Source organism: Choristoneura fumiferana, chromosome 13 (genome assembly GCF_025370935.1).
Source record: "Choristoneura fumiferana chromosome 13, NRCan_CFum_1, whole genome shotgun sequence".
Classification (NCBI taxonomy): domain Eukaryota; kingdom Metazoa; phylum Arthropoda; class Insecta; order Lepidoptera; family Tortricidae; genus Choristoneura; species Choristoneura fumiferana.
Window position 1 is genome coordinate 2,094,146 of NC_133484.1, and position 14,770 is coordinate 2,108,915.

Genomic DNA, 14,770 nt, shown 5'->3' on the forward strand with positions numbered 1-14,770 from the left:
CGCGCTGCGCCGCGCCGCCCGCCGCCGCGCCTGCGCCCGCGCCCGCGCCCGCGCCCGCGCCCGCGCCCGCGCCGCCGACCAGACCCGACCGCCCTGACTTGACGCCGCCGCGACCACGCGACTGATATTATCCTAACGTAACGTAACTTGTACCGTGCGACGAGCGCGGCCGACCGCCGCCGCGCCCCATCTTTTAGTTTTACGCGACCGTCGCGACTGACGCTCGTTTCGTCGTTTCGTCGTATGTAATCGATAGAGTAGCGCCGCAGCGCACCTTTGTATGTTTTTTTGACGCCGTAGCGCGTGTATTTATGTGAGTCGCGACGCCGCCCCGCGGCCGCCGCCGCGCCGCCGCGTCGCCGCCCCGAGCGGGCCGCTCGTCACTAGACTTACTCGTATTATGCTTTTATAAGAGATTCGTGATTTGTATTCCTGATTATCGATAAATATGAAAAATTAAAGATGTGTACGTCGCTCCCCGGACGATTCGCGCCGAACGCGGCCTTTCGGCACCTTATGGGAGATCGAGCAGCAGTACGTATACGTGTGTCGTAGCTGTACTCTGTGGTTATGTGATTTCCTATAAAATAAAACATTTCTGTACATATTTTCAATCGTATTTTTATTTGTATATAAATAAATGTCCGTCCGTGAGCTCAGCTTTCGGAACGATCGCGTCTCACCAACACGTGGTCGTATCGACAAGAAGCTGCCGAGACGCTCGCACTTACTACCTTTTGTACAGCCAGATGCCTACGCGCAGCGACGAACAGATCTGTCCCTATACTACGAAGTGCAAAATTCGAACTTCGTATCTGGCCGTCCCGCTGACGCTTATATTATTTAACACGAGAGTGAGAGAGACGGTACGATACAAACTTCGAATTTCGTTGTAGCCTCCCCTGTAGGTTCCGACGCGAGCCTCGCGCTACATTACTCACGTGGCAAATACAATAATACTTTATAAAAAATACTAGGACTATAGTGAAACATTACAGCGACATAATCATTAATACTGTGAGTGGAAGTCGTCGGGATCGGGGACACATTGTGACGCTAGGAGCGAATACTAAACGTGTACGACTAACAAATATTTACAGCTAGATACTATAGTATCAGTCGATATATTACAAACATCGTGATATGCATTATTGCCGGGATATCACTAGGAAACACTATTTACAAAGATACGCTTTCAGCTAGTCTCACAGAGTTCACAAACTTTATAAATCTGCCGATATGTTCACATACATGATACATGCCAAAGATAAAAGTCTCTGGCGGACAAAATTTATGGGTTGATTTATGGTGAATTAGAACAAATACAATGGGTGTTTCTTCAAAAATAAGCCGGCTTCGGAAACTTGGTCACATACAATTTTTGTGGTTGAGTATTTTACACTTAAATCGATATTTTACCTCATGGAGGGAAAAATGACGAAATATTATAACTTTTATAAAATTTACATTTCGACTTTTTCTTCTCTCCCCATGACTGACAAACTGGGGTTGGTACACTTTGGCTTGGGCCGGGTTTGGCTGCTGCGAAGACGTATAGTATCTGCTAAATAAATTACCTGAACATTAGCAATAGGGTCAAATTGTTGTCATGGCAATGTCTCCTGAGTTACTTATTAAAATTATGATTTTATGGGGTACAAATCCACTGAAAGTTAGGAGTTATGACAGTTTAAGGCATTCCTTCATGGCTTTAAAGTACACATTGCGAACATTCTAACAAAGTGTATTAATGTCTCGTGAGTAACGGGACGCAGAATAAACGTGCACTAAATAGCTGATTGAGTGTTGACAGTCTTTATTCAACAGATTTTGTGTAATGACAACCAGTTACTATTTTATTTTATTTGGTAAGCGATTGAATACAAGGAAAATCAATCCTCAATTCATCAGCAAGTCAACCCAGCCTCCACCAAATACCAATGAGGGTTTCCTGACGGGCGAAATATAGATTGGGCACGTATCTAAATATCGAAAATTGAAATATTGTTAGTTAAAATCATCATCATCATGCCTATGTACGTCCCACTGCTGGGCACAGGCCTCCTCTCAGGAGAGGGCTCGGGCCGTAGTTCCCACGCGGACCCAGTGCGGATGGGGAACTTCACACACACCATTGAATTGGTTCGCAGGTTTGTGCAGGTTTCCTCAAGGTGTTTTCCTTCACCGTAAAGCTCGTGGTAAATTTCAAATGTAATTCCGCACATGAGTTTCTAAAAACTCAGATGGGCGAGCCGGGGCTTGAACCCACGATCCTCTGCTTCAGAGGCGATAGGTCAAACTACTAGGCCACCACGGCTACATGATGATAGTTAAAATATCGAACCTAATGTAACCTAACCTACTTTCGATATTTTGACCGTCGACTTTTTAACATTAGCATAAACATTAGATATATTATCGATGGTCAGATACGTCCCCGCTAGATGGCGTCTGTATCGTGAGTTCCGTTGGACGTTAGTCTGCTTCCGGTTGGCTCATTTTAACCAATCGCCAATGTCAAACGGAGAACTTAAGCCAAATGAGTATTTCTCAAAAAATTGACAATTTCATTTTCGAATCTGATACACAAATAAATATGCGAGCAGGTAGGGAAATTGTACTGATCTTAATTTTTTAAGTTTCCTAACGTCCTCATTCCCAGTAATTTGTATGAAAATGTTATTTAAATTTACGGACGGACATTTCCATACAAGTTATTTGGGTAACTCTGTATCATGTTCCATACCTGCCTGCAATTTTTTTTACGTATCGGAGTCAATGAGGGCTTTCACAGAGGCGAAATATCGCTAGATGGCGTTAATATCGTGAGGACCGTTTGACGTTTGTAAATAAGTAAATGAGCCAATCGCAAGCAAACGTCAAACGGAGCTCACGATGCTAACGCCATCTAGCGATGTCTCGCCTCTGTGAAAGCCCTTTACATTAAATATGACTTTTTTTTGAGAAATGCTCAACTAAGCTGTCAAAGAAACCCTCTCACACGAACGTCCCCAGCTTGGTGTTATCCCCGGCAATAATGAGGTGGTGGCATTAGAGCAGCCGGTGGCGGTCCTCGTGGCACTCCTCGCTGGAGTCCGAGTCGGAGTGCGAGCAGCAGGACGAGTCGCTCCAGTGCTGGAACTCCTCCTTGTGGTGCTCCAGAGCCATCAGGGAAGGGAACAGGCTGTCGCACGCGCTGCAACTGGAATCACGAATAATCATTATTATTATTAGATACCGGATTATATTATGCTTTTCTCAAAAATGACCGTAAAAGTTGACATTTATTTTTACATATCAGGAGGGGTAGTGCATAGTTTAGTTAGTCAGGGAAAAATTAGAAAGCCATAAAAGATTGTCGACTCGCTAACAATGATAATGTCGCATATAAATCACATTATTGTCGAGTCTCAATCAAACTTTATACAAAGTTAAAACGGCCAATGGGGTCCATATCGGCTCGCATATTTATTCAAAGGCCGAATGTAATGTTTGTCAGAATGATCGTTTGTCATAACTATATTTTGCATAAGTACAGTAATTGTTCACAATTGCTATATAACAAACCTAACCTAACCTATAGTTTTCTATAGGATCACCATTTAAAAAAATCAGAAAACTGAGGTTTCAGTGAGAAAAAATGTATGTCAAACGATGACTTTGACTAAAATTACTGTACCTATGACTAGCGAAGAGTATGCGAACTTTGGCGCTCCCCGGCCAATGATATGTTGGCACAAGTCGTATACAGCCAACTCAAATGGCCAGAACCAGTTATTTTGTGGAACTTCGGACTTTTTTTGGAAAAATACACCTGCAGCTTTTTCTTAATGAAAAAAAAAATGTCTAGAAAGCATAAAAAAATTATTGGACTAAAATTAAGTGTAATATATTTTGAGAAAAAGTTTATTCCAAGTTAGTTTTTTTTCCTTCGCCATTTTTGAGTAAAGCTTTATATTAGTCTCGTCTGGAATAGAAGTTCGTCACTGATAATAATCACCCAGCAATCCCTACTTCCATGCCATGACAATAATCTTCTATTATCAACTCGGCGAGCGGACTTTAGATTATGATACGTCCTTACCCGAAGTGTCTCTTCTTCTGCTGGTGGTCGTTGAGCTGGCGGCGGGAGGGGAAGGAGCGGTCACACACGTTACACGTCAGGGCCTCGTCTGCAAAAACAACAATACTAGTCAGCAAGGCTACTACGAAACTCGAAGTTCGTGTCGTGCGGTAACATACTATTTAATACGAGAGCGAGAGGGACGGAACGACACGAACTTCGATTTTCGAATTTCGGAGTAGCCCCGCAGAGTATGCACATTTTTGACTTCAAGCCCAGGCCGTGGCAAGTAATGAGGGTTTTCACAGAGGCGAAATATCGCTAGATGGCGTTAGTGTCGTGAGGTCCGTTTGACGTTTGCCCGTGATTGGTTAAATAACTAAATGAGCCAATGGGTGACACTCTTTCCCGGCCCGGATAATACCGGGATGGAAATACCGACCCTGTTTTTCGTGTAGACGCCCACAGAAGCTCACGTCAGTTTCTATGGGCGAGTACACAAAAAAAGGGTCGGAAAGAGTGTCACCCGAGCCAATCGCAAGCAAACGTCAAACGGACTTCACGATGCTAACGCCATCTAGCGATATTTCGCCTCTGTGAAAACCCTCATTCATGCGCAAGAGCAAGAAGACTGCCTCGATGCTTAGTAGGCTGTGGGCTAGTTCAAACCCCATTATGCAAACTGTGCTGTGACGGCGAGATATGACTCGCCTTGCATGCGCCACTTTGCCCAGGTTGACCAGCAGAAGATTAGTCTCCTGTTGGTCATGTCTGATGGATCTTTTTTCAATGTCTATTGTTTTTTTACTGTGCACCAGTGGTTTTCAACGTGTGGGTCGTTTAGGGTCGCGAAGCCCCTATTAGTTGCTGGGAAAACTACTTCAGTAAAAAAGTAAAATATTTATTAAGAAAATAATAACTAATAAATAATATTTGTCACGAAATAAAATACATGAAAAAAACAACGGGTAGGGAGTCGCGAAATATTTCTTCAAACGAAAGGGGTCGTGTTATGAAAAACACTGCTGTACACTAACATAGTTTATAAGTATTTACGTGTTCACTTAACTCTTTGGACCATTTGTTGTTTTTATTTTGAATTAATAAATAATTTCGAGCGGTGACTTAATTTGCAGAAGTACAGAACCAAGTGTGGGGAGACGCTACAATAGTGAGATCTCTCTGGGAGGGAAGATGCCTGGACGCAGATATAATGTCGGAAGTTGTATTTATGCGTGCGTCATAAAAAACTTCGGTGGCGCGATGTAGGACTTGAAATTTCTATATTTGCTCACTAGATGCCACTAGGATCTGTCACATGCGCAGTAATGAACAGGCAGCGCTACACTTTCGTGTCGCGGGCTGTAAGCCATTATTAGCTTCGGCCAGTAGGTTCAGCAGTTTAATTGACATTTAGCAGGAACTAAAATAAATAAATAATAAAAATCAGATAATTAATTAATAGTTTATTTTACAAATTCGATATGAATCCAACTCGATCCTTAAATCCATTTATTTATTTACAACTATTTTATACAAAACAGTAATAATAAGCCACTCAGTTTTTTCAGCCGCAGTTTAAATATTGTACAGTCAACAATAGACAAAATATCTGTTGAGGACTGTACTCGATTCTTTAAAAAAGACAAAATTGTGCCAAACAGGAAGAACACTAGTAAAACATGGAAATTTATATAAATTGTGTGAAATCAAAACAGACCGGAAAACAAATTATTAATCAAACAATAAAACATTATTATTGCTTAGTCTCTGCATCTAAATGATTGTTTGGAAGAAAGTTTTTAAGCGATAAGACCGTCTATTGTCTTCTCTGATGTTGTTAACTCACTGTACAGAATTTGTCATTCAATAAAAAATGCACTGTATTGATTGTTCTAAAATTATCACATCAATCAGTAATAAATATGTGCCATTTTTACTAGTAGATTTGTTCTCACTAGATTACTAAAGCGCTACGCACACAGAGAGCATGTGCGGGTCGGGTCTTTTCCGACGCGTGAGCCGCGCGGTTCGATGTATTCACACAAAGAGCGGGTCGGATCGGCGATCGGCCACATTTTCGGTATCAGCACTTCGATATAAACTGCCAAATTCACTTGTGTGCGTCGCACGCGGCCGCCTTTGACAATAGGCAGCGCGACACAAACACCGCCCGTTGCCGCTCGGCGCGGGCGCTGTTTGTGCGACGACGGGCGACACGCACGACCCGAGCCGCGCCCGCCGTCGCTGTGTGTTGGGCTTTAATCACGTTCCTTGATATGTATTGTAATGGACACGGATCTCACAGCAGACTTTAACAGAGTTAAAAAAAGTGTAGCAATATGCAGTTAGTGATAAATTCAAAGGAATAGACAATTCGCATTATTGTTCTAAAAATAGGACGTCGGGTCTTACAAGGTGTAGCTTGCGCTCACTGAATAAATAGTTACAAATAATAGTACATACTATAACATAGCATTATATATGTAGCCATCACACACAAATTAGTCATAAGAATTTAATATGACTTAACTAACTGCTAAAATTAGTCAATAATTTAAGTATTCGATTATCATTTCATGATGTGTATTGTTATTGTCGCTTGGAGTTGTGTGTACTTTGTTTAACCACCAGAGTATGTCCTTTACAAAGATCAAAACTCGCACGAGAAACACTAAAAAGTTCATAAATCGTTTGTGGTTTCTCAATCTAGAATCTCAAAACAGGTAAGTATAACCAAGTAGAATTCATTTACAAAAAAAAAATTAAATCATTGGTTACATTTATCACAACTTAGAAATAGATTTGAGCATCTTTAAAATGATATCTGCATTCTGCACGAATAAATGTGAACCTTAGGACCATAAGATAAGACATAAAAATGCTTTATTCCAAAATCTTTGAGTAACCTACAATAATACACCGCAGACAGTGTCTTAACAAAAAGCAATCTTTAATGGATGGTTGATTGATATGTACCTTCGCAACGTAACACCAAAACCATGTTCCATAGACAAACATCAAGAGAATAGCATCACAACACTTTGTAGACCGCTCCAAAAAGTTCATACACACACCATCATAAAACACACTGCAATGTCACCGCACAACACTATTTGTTAAATCGGCAGCGTGTTTGACACCGTTGACTTAAACATGCTTCCGAAGAATCTCATCCCTGAGGCTCCTCCTGGTACAGATCCCATCATCATCCAGAGCAGAGCGATTACTTGTAGAACTGCGAAGACGATGGTGAGCGGGGTACTCTGGAGGTGAAGGGCGCAGTACAAGGTGGCTGTCAGTGTTGACCCATACAGGAGGGTTGTGAGGGCCCGCTCTTTGGAGAAGAGGGACTTGAAGTGAGACCATGGCCCGTAGAGGAAACTGAAGCTGAAAATTAAAATAAACAACTGAAGATTTAACAACTACTTATATAAACTATTCTAATGCAACCTTAGTGTATTAAATTACAACTGCTAGGATTAGAGACATAAAACTTGGAGCAGTTTTTTTTTAATTGCAGCTAGGCTTAATTGTTTAGGAATGCTAAAAAGCTAATATTCATATACTTGGCAAGTTTACCTTAATATAAAGAATAAGCTCCCGAGACTGAAGAGCAGGGCAAACTTTCTTGCTTTCAGGAGCAGGAACGGAATGTAGAAAAATGACAATGTGAAGCAGAGGATACCGAGGAACAGACAAATGCCGAAGCCTATGAACCTCTGTGTACGACTCTGAAATAAAAAAAGTGAAATTAGATATTTGGAACATAGTGTGCGTATTGCATGCGAGACATAATGACATGCTATGAATGACAGATATAATGTAAATTGAAAAATTCATTTATTTATTTTGAAAACAAACAGGCAAATCAGGCACAGCTAAGGCATTTAAGAAATTATTAACCCAAACAGTTTTCACTTAGGTACAATGACAATTCTGTTGCTCTAAACTGAAACATCATCATAATCAGCCGCCCTAAAACATGAAAAAAAGTGACTTCATATCACCAATATGTGTCTGTATTTGCAAGGAAACCGAAAATATTAGGATCAGTTTCATAAGAATTTTCTTAATATATTTACCGTTCTGATTGCATAGCAATTTTGTTACAGTAAGTATATATATTATGATTTTCACAATTGTAGCATACTAAACCCGGATTTTTAATCCCATGGAAAAAATGTAAACAAAGGTGTTGCCGTTATCAAAAAACATTTGCAGAATTCAAGATATTTTATTCTTTCCACATTTGCCAGAAATTGACTTCCCATTAAAAAACTGTATTTCTTAATCAAGACAAAATGCTTTGATATATTAATTTACAAAGAGAGTACTGTTTTCTTATGCATAATTTATTTATTGTCCTGGTATTACACCCGGGTTTTTAAGCTCTGGGGCTCAATGCACTAACATTTGAGACTGACTTCGTAATCGTTTTCCAGTGACTCTTGTTCTGATATTTTTTTTACTGTCGACATTGTTGTTATATTTTTATTGTAAGTTGTTAGTGTAAGTAAGTTGTTAATTGTTATGTTTTCGTTGTTTTCCGTTCATTTTTGTATGAAAGGATGGACTCCAGTCCAAGTACTTCTCGGTCAAAAGACAACTTGTAAGTTCGGCTCTTTTATCGAAAAGAGAAAAAAAATGGCCACAACAGAACTTTATATATAATATTTCTAGCGGGCCCGTAACTTGAAATTCCCTGAAAAGTCACTTTGACAATGATGAAACTTTGTTTACATTTTTCCGTGGGATTAAAAATCCGGGTTGTGGGCAAATAATCGAATGATCTTGTCCTTATATGGCACTATAATTTACATTTCAAAATGCTTACACACAGCCAGGGTCACTATCATTATTAAGGCAATTCGATATCACCAAAGAACAATCAACGAGCATCATTGTTTGATGACTCAGTCATAAACACCAGATACGCCAACAAATAATTAGGTCGCCTACTTACCAATGTGAAATACTCCTTCTGCACTTCCTCGAACCAACTTCCACTACTAGAACTGCTTGTGGGCGTATCTTCATTGCTTCGCGATAGAAAGCTAGGAGTTGAGAATGGTAAACTGATTTTGTAACTTCTACGGTTCTCGTTTTGCAGTAAATACTCATCCAAATCAGACTTTAAATTAGCCATGTTGATGTCCTAGTTACTTAAAGTATGATTTTTCGAATTAAATCACCGATTGAGTCATAAAAACAAGTAGAACAAGGAACTCACGATTATTTTCACACAAAAAAATTGTGCGTTTGACTTGCGTTTGACAATACGATGACGTTTCACGAGATGTTGCTAGTGATGCGCATGTACCGTCGTCAATCGATCGGCTTACCGGTTTTCGTCGCTTTCGGAGACAAAAAATTTAAGCGCTATTCATTTCATTTAACGTCGATTAAATTTTAGTATTAATATTTACCATAATCAGTGTCGTCGCTGAAGTCATCGTGATCGTGTCGGCGGATGTTGTTGTTGTACCGGTCATGCGCGCAGGGCGGGCACACGCCTCGCATCTCGCGATCGTCCAAATCCGTGCTACTTGCGTCTGAATCCACAGCAGCTTCCTCAATGTGAATATTTTCTATCTGTCGATTGTCAAGTTTCTCATTCGAAGACAGCTGATTGTAGTTTTTTCGCGGCGGCCGAGTTTCTGAAAAATAAAAACACTGTAAGCTAATTTGCTATATCATTTCGTTTGGTTCAGCAGGGCTACTACGAAACTCGAAACTCGAAGTTCGTATCGTGCGGTCCCTCTGACACTTATACTATTTAATACGAGAGCGAGAGGGACAGCACGACACGAACTTCGCGTTTCGAGTTTCGTAGTAGCCCTACAGAGCTTAGCAAACTGTAATTATACTTCGTGCATGGAATATTAAATGTAACGCGGTTAATTATTGAGGTATTACGTTTCATAAGATCGCTTTAATGAGGGCTATCGCGTATTAATTCGCCACTAGAGGCGCTAGTGTAGCGTGAGGTCTCCGAAATGTCAAATCTCATTGTTTTTGGGTGAGCTACGCGGGTATATTTATAATTAGAATAATTTTGTGAATATTTTGCAATATCTGAAATTAATTATGGCAAATATGCGTTCCGGGGCAATGAATGTCTGTGTTTTGAGCAGTTTTGTCTTTCGGAAACCTTTGTCCTCCCTTTTTCCCGAACAAAACGGGGACTATGCAACACTGTGGCATGCTCGATATTTTTATGGTACGGTTTTAAGGTGTATTAAATATGATTTTAATCTAAACTTTGTTTTCACACCCATAAAAACGCAACAGTGCGCCATCTAGTGAGACAAAAAACGATAGCCCTCATTGGTTGGGCTTGTGAAGTTTTAGTCGCTTTTTTACTGAAGTAGGTGAATGTAAGTTAAGTAGGTAGGTAAGTGTATGAAACACTTCATTTTAGTAACAGTTAAGTACATCCCAAACAGGAAACTCTTCGTTAATTAAAAAAAATATATATATTAATAAGTATCATGGGACACTTGACACCAATTACCTAGTCCCAAACTAAGCAAAGCTTGTTACTATGGATACTAGGCAACGGATAAACATACTTTTATAGATAAATACATACTTAAATACATATTGAACATCCAAGACCCGAGAACAAACATTCGTATTAATTATTCATACAAATATCTGCCCCGGCCGGGAATCGAACCCGGGACCTCAAGCTTCGTAGTCAGGTTCTCTCACCACTTGGCCATCCGGTTGTCTTGGTCATACATAAATGTGGATCAAGAAAATATTTCTTTCATTTCATATTAAAAAGTCAAAACAAGAAAATGCCATAGGTATATTACTTTTAGATTAACCGAGGTACTGTCATCGGCAATAATATCAGAACGACAAAAGGCTTAGTAACATTTTTAACAACTATAATCGTACAACCAGCAAAGCGTAACTATTTGATGTATTTCAGTATTCGGTATTATTTCCAGTAACTAGACTATACCACAGTGTAAGAAATACTACGAATAATAATTAATAAATACTAACTAGTAGGATTTTCATTAGCAGAAATTCATCAACAGATGGCGCTAAGTGCGTTTATTCATGAGCAAAAATTAGGTGAAAAATACACAATAATAGACAGGCTATTTCTAGAGTTAGTGATAACATTACGTAGTAACAGTATTAACATTAACATCGCGCTGCTAGGCAGATTTGACACCCCACACTTCAGTCTACTCGTGACCACGGCCACTGCAATGCTGCCGAAACGTCGAGGTAAATATTACTCGTGTGTGTTAGCGTGATAAGTCCCGTTGGTGGTATTTTGAATATGTTACATCTTAATTGGTAATTCGATTTACCTATTTATTGAAGACACTAAGCCGTGGTAGCCGAGTGGTTTGACTTGTGGCTTCTCAAGCAGAGGGTCGTGGGTTCGAGCCTGGGCTGGCACCTCTGAATTTGTCGTAATCGATGTGGGAAATTATTAAATAAGCATTACGGTGAAAGAAAACATCGTAAGAAAACCGGCACACACCTGTGAAGAGATTCAAAGGTATGTGTGAAGTTACCAATCCACACTGGAACCGCGTGGGAACTGCAGCTCAAGCCCTGTAGAGATCAATAATAGGCATATCTAACTTAATTATAGGTAATTGTATACTTACAGTAATAAGCCAATAATGTACAAGTATTGACAAAAAAACAGTACCTAATAACCGATTTTTCTGCAAAGTGCTAGCTTAATAATAGCTTTTGAAGAGTAAATAAAAATAGGCAAGTTTGTAGGGAACTACGGCCCAAGCCCTCTCATTCTGCGAGGAGGCCTGTGCCCAGCAGTGGGACGTAAAATAGGCTGGGATGATGATGTAAGTATAAGTAGGTACGAGTTAGTGATGGATGTGACTAGAATGAGCTTATATCGTAACATTATGTACAGCTTGACATGTGTAACAAACGGTGTAACCAATCCAACCGTGAACGTATAATGCTCACGTTAAATTTGCATTACAATTAAACCAGACATGAGATATGTGCTTATTATAATAATACGTTGCACATATATTACTGAATATTCCATAAATGTTGCTACTACAATAACTTTTGTAAGTAAAATAATAAAAAAAAGTTTGGATTACTTTCAGTTACAGCTTGTAGGTACCTATGTGAGAATTCTGAATGAAATTATATTTTCCAAAAAATACACGACTGCAATAATCAACAACGTATACCTAAATCAGACTCATTTCGTAATAAAGTTCGTCTGGTAGTATTACCAAATATTAGGCCACTTATGCCTCATTTACAATTCAACTCTTTGAAACAACATGTTCTAGTCTGACCAGTTGCCAAACAACAGTTACGGTTATAATTTCATCGCAGATTGACCAGGTAAATAAACACTTTCAACATTTTATTTGCAGTTGAATTCAGCCATAACAATCGTGTTGGAATGTAGTATGCGTTTAATGAAACGCAGCGCCATCAAGCGGCGTTGACCGGAACTAAGTAAATCAACAGCTGTCAGCCTAGTCTGGTAACGTAATGATAATCCTTGCCTGTAATACTTAAGATTCTAATATATCATCTCAAGCTGAAATGTCGTCGTTTCCCTTCATTGATAACAAATCGTATGTTCAATTTCTTATTTATTGTATCATGTATGAGTTTACTGATAGGACGAGCTAATTATTAATTGCGGAGTTGAGTAAACTCGACTCTATCATCTCAAGGTTGTTTATGTACAGTTTTTGCAGACTATTTGTAAAAAGATTAATTTCTTTCGCTTTTGCTAGTGTTGCACTTGATCTTGATGCCGAGTCCGGCATTTGGATCGAACTCCGCAACACTACAGACACACAATATCTCTATTTTCCTCTCTTTTTCCTATTTATGTTTTACTGTGTTTTTTGTTGTGATGTAGTGTTTTTTCTTGTCAATAAATGTTGTGATCTGAGTTTGTGAGTCTTGCAGTTTGATTTATCTAATCTGTTTAATTTGTAGAATTAAAGCTTCTTTTGTTGGCTTAGTAACGACGCGGCATTTTCTCGGAAAATTTTTTGCTTTCCTTACGCAAACGAAGTAGTTATTTTGGGGCCATATTTCTTATTTCTATCCTGGTAGCTGGTACTAAATATTATTATCTGCAACTCTCGAGGGGATCTCGCGTTCACGCTGTTTCGAATCTTATCTTAACCTATGGCATCTGTTTGATGTGGATTCTATAAAATAAAATTGAGCGACATCGAACCAAGTACCTAAACAAAATTCGTATGAAGATCGCAAACAGCGTTAATACTCGTAATGAAATAATATTTGGTTTATTTATGCAGAACGAAACTGATAACCTTGCCGGTTCACTAGTTTTGATCATTGCTATGGACCTCCACAAAGTAATGCTTCATTAAATCAATTATTAAATGAATGCTTAGATACTTCTCCTACTTTCAATATTTTAACGTCATAGTAGGTAAGTTCGTCTCTATTCAGTAGGTAGCCAGTAACATAAAGACAAAAAAAAACTTCTCTTGCAGATTTCTTTCTACCCTTGGACAGGCACGTACTTCAAATACATAATTTGCAAAAGGTTTACTTTTTTCAACCCGTGTGGTGTCGGGTTAGAATTACAGCTCTCCATTTCTTCCGTGGATGTCGTAAGAGGCGACTGAGGATACAGGTTAAGGCAGTGCCATCTTTCACCTATTAGAGGCCCTGGGCACAGTATTAATTGGTGGTTGGGGCTCCTATGACCATAATAAAGCATTATTTAGCTATCGGTTATCGTTTGGTAATGGACTAGGGGGCCCCAATCCATCGCGGGGCCCTGGGCACGTGCCAAGAAGAGGGGCCTGGGTTAAGGTATACCGTAGGCGACAGGCTAGCAACCTGTCACTATTGTACCGTTTTTGTCAAACTTAAAACCTAAAATTGCTAAAAGTGGCTCCAAAGCGGTAACGTTTCGTGTGCTCTGCCTACCCCATTTGGGAATACAGGCGTGATGTGTGTGTGTGCATTTATTTTCTACAAGTTACGGCAAGACACAGCGCTATTTGGATTTAATTTCGTTCTAATAATACCAGTTATATCTAAATGTGTATTGAAGCAATAAATTGCTGTAAAGTTCTATTATTAGATTAGGTATAAGCGAACAAGCCACGTGAGCTGACCTCGAATTTACTCATATCACAAACAAGCGATCAGTTGGGGTTCCATTAAAATTTTCTGATGTACTGATAGCGAGATAAAGAGCAATATTCGCTATCTGTAACCAGAAAAATCCATATTACTCCCTGATATAAATAAAATTATACGGTAGGCGTTTAAGTAACTATAGGACAATTAGGTAAGGTAGAGTAATAAATATACACACACAAGAAGTTGTAAGCCATTCATCCTTGAACAGGTTCGCGCCTAAATATTTAGTAAAAACATAGCAGTTTTTCGTTTGTATATAAATCAGTCCAAATCTGATCTTTTTTATGACATACTGTTACTGCCCTACTCTATTTTATTGTCCTTTATTCCTTTGAATTGTTGGATCAAATGTCAGGATTTGTTTTTTACGGGGCAGAGTGGATAAGTGCACCGCTTCCACGTTTATATATATAACTTTACCTTATCTTGGAAATTGTACGCTGTATCAACACAGGTAGAATTTATGTGTGTTGATTTATTTAGTTAGTTTCTAACTATAATTTGGCTACAATAAGGACACCTAGTGCGTTTAAAGAG

At 39.3% G+C, this 14,770-nt stretch overlaps 3 protein-coding genes across 6 annotated transcripts in view; 1 reads left to right on the top strand and 2 right to left on the bottom strand.

Annotated features, from left to right (window-relative positions):
• Positions 1-30: 30 nt before the first annotated feature.
• Positions 31-14,770, bottom strand: part of LOC141433893 (uncharacterized) — a 324,261-nt gene continuing 309,521 nt past the window's right edge. Inside the window, exons 2-4 of the mRNA XM_074096005.1 lie at positions 9,493-9,723; positions 4,085-4,172; positions 31-3,202 (exon numbers count right to left, since the gene is read on the bottom strand). Of these exons, the coding sequence (XP_073952106.1) occupies positions 3,052-3,202; positions 4,085-4,172; positions 9,493-9,723 (470 nt within the window). The 3' untranslated portion in view covers positions 31-3,051. The remainder of the gene's footprint in view (positions 3,203-4,084; positions 4,173-9,492; positions 9,724-14,770) is intronic.
• LOC141433891 (uncharacterized) lies at positions 5,515-9,351 on the bottom strand. The gene is made up of 3 exons (XM_074096003.1): positions 9,030-9,351; positions 7,646-7,797; positions 5,515-7,453 (listed from the first exon to the last, which is right to left on the bottom strand). The coding sequence occupies exons 1-3, from the start codon at positions 9,210-9,212 to the stop codon at positions 7,183-7,185; spliced, it is 606 nt and encodes a 201-aa protein (XP_073952104.1). The 5' UTR covers positions 9,213-9,351; the 3' UTR covers positions 5,515-7,182.
• Daao1 (D-amino acid oxidase 1) overlaps positions 9,631-14,770 on the top strand; it is a 23,062-nt gene continuing 17,922 nt past the window's right edge. Inside the window, exons 1-2 of one of the 4 annotated variants that reach the window (XM_074095982.1) lie at positions 9,631-9,741; positions 12,463-12,575. The gene's annotated coding sequence lies outside the window, so the exon portion shown is untranslated. Of the gene's footprint in view, positions 9,742-11,270; positions 11,315-12,462; positions 12,576-14,770 lie in introns of those variants that run through there. The other 3 variants (XM_074095984.1, XM_074095983.1, XM_074095988.1) reach the window with 3 other exon arrangements.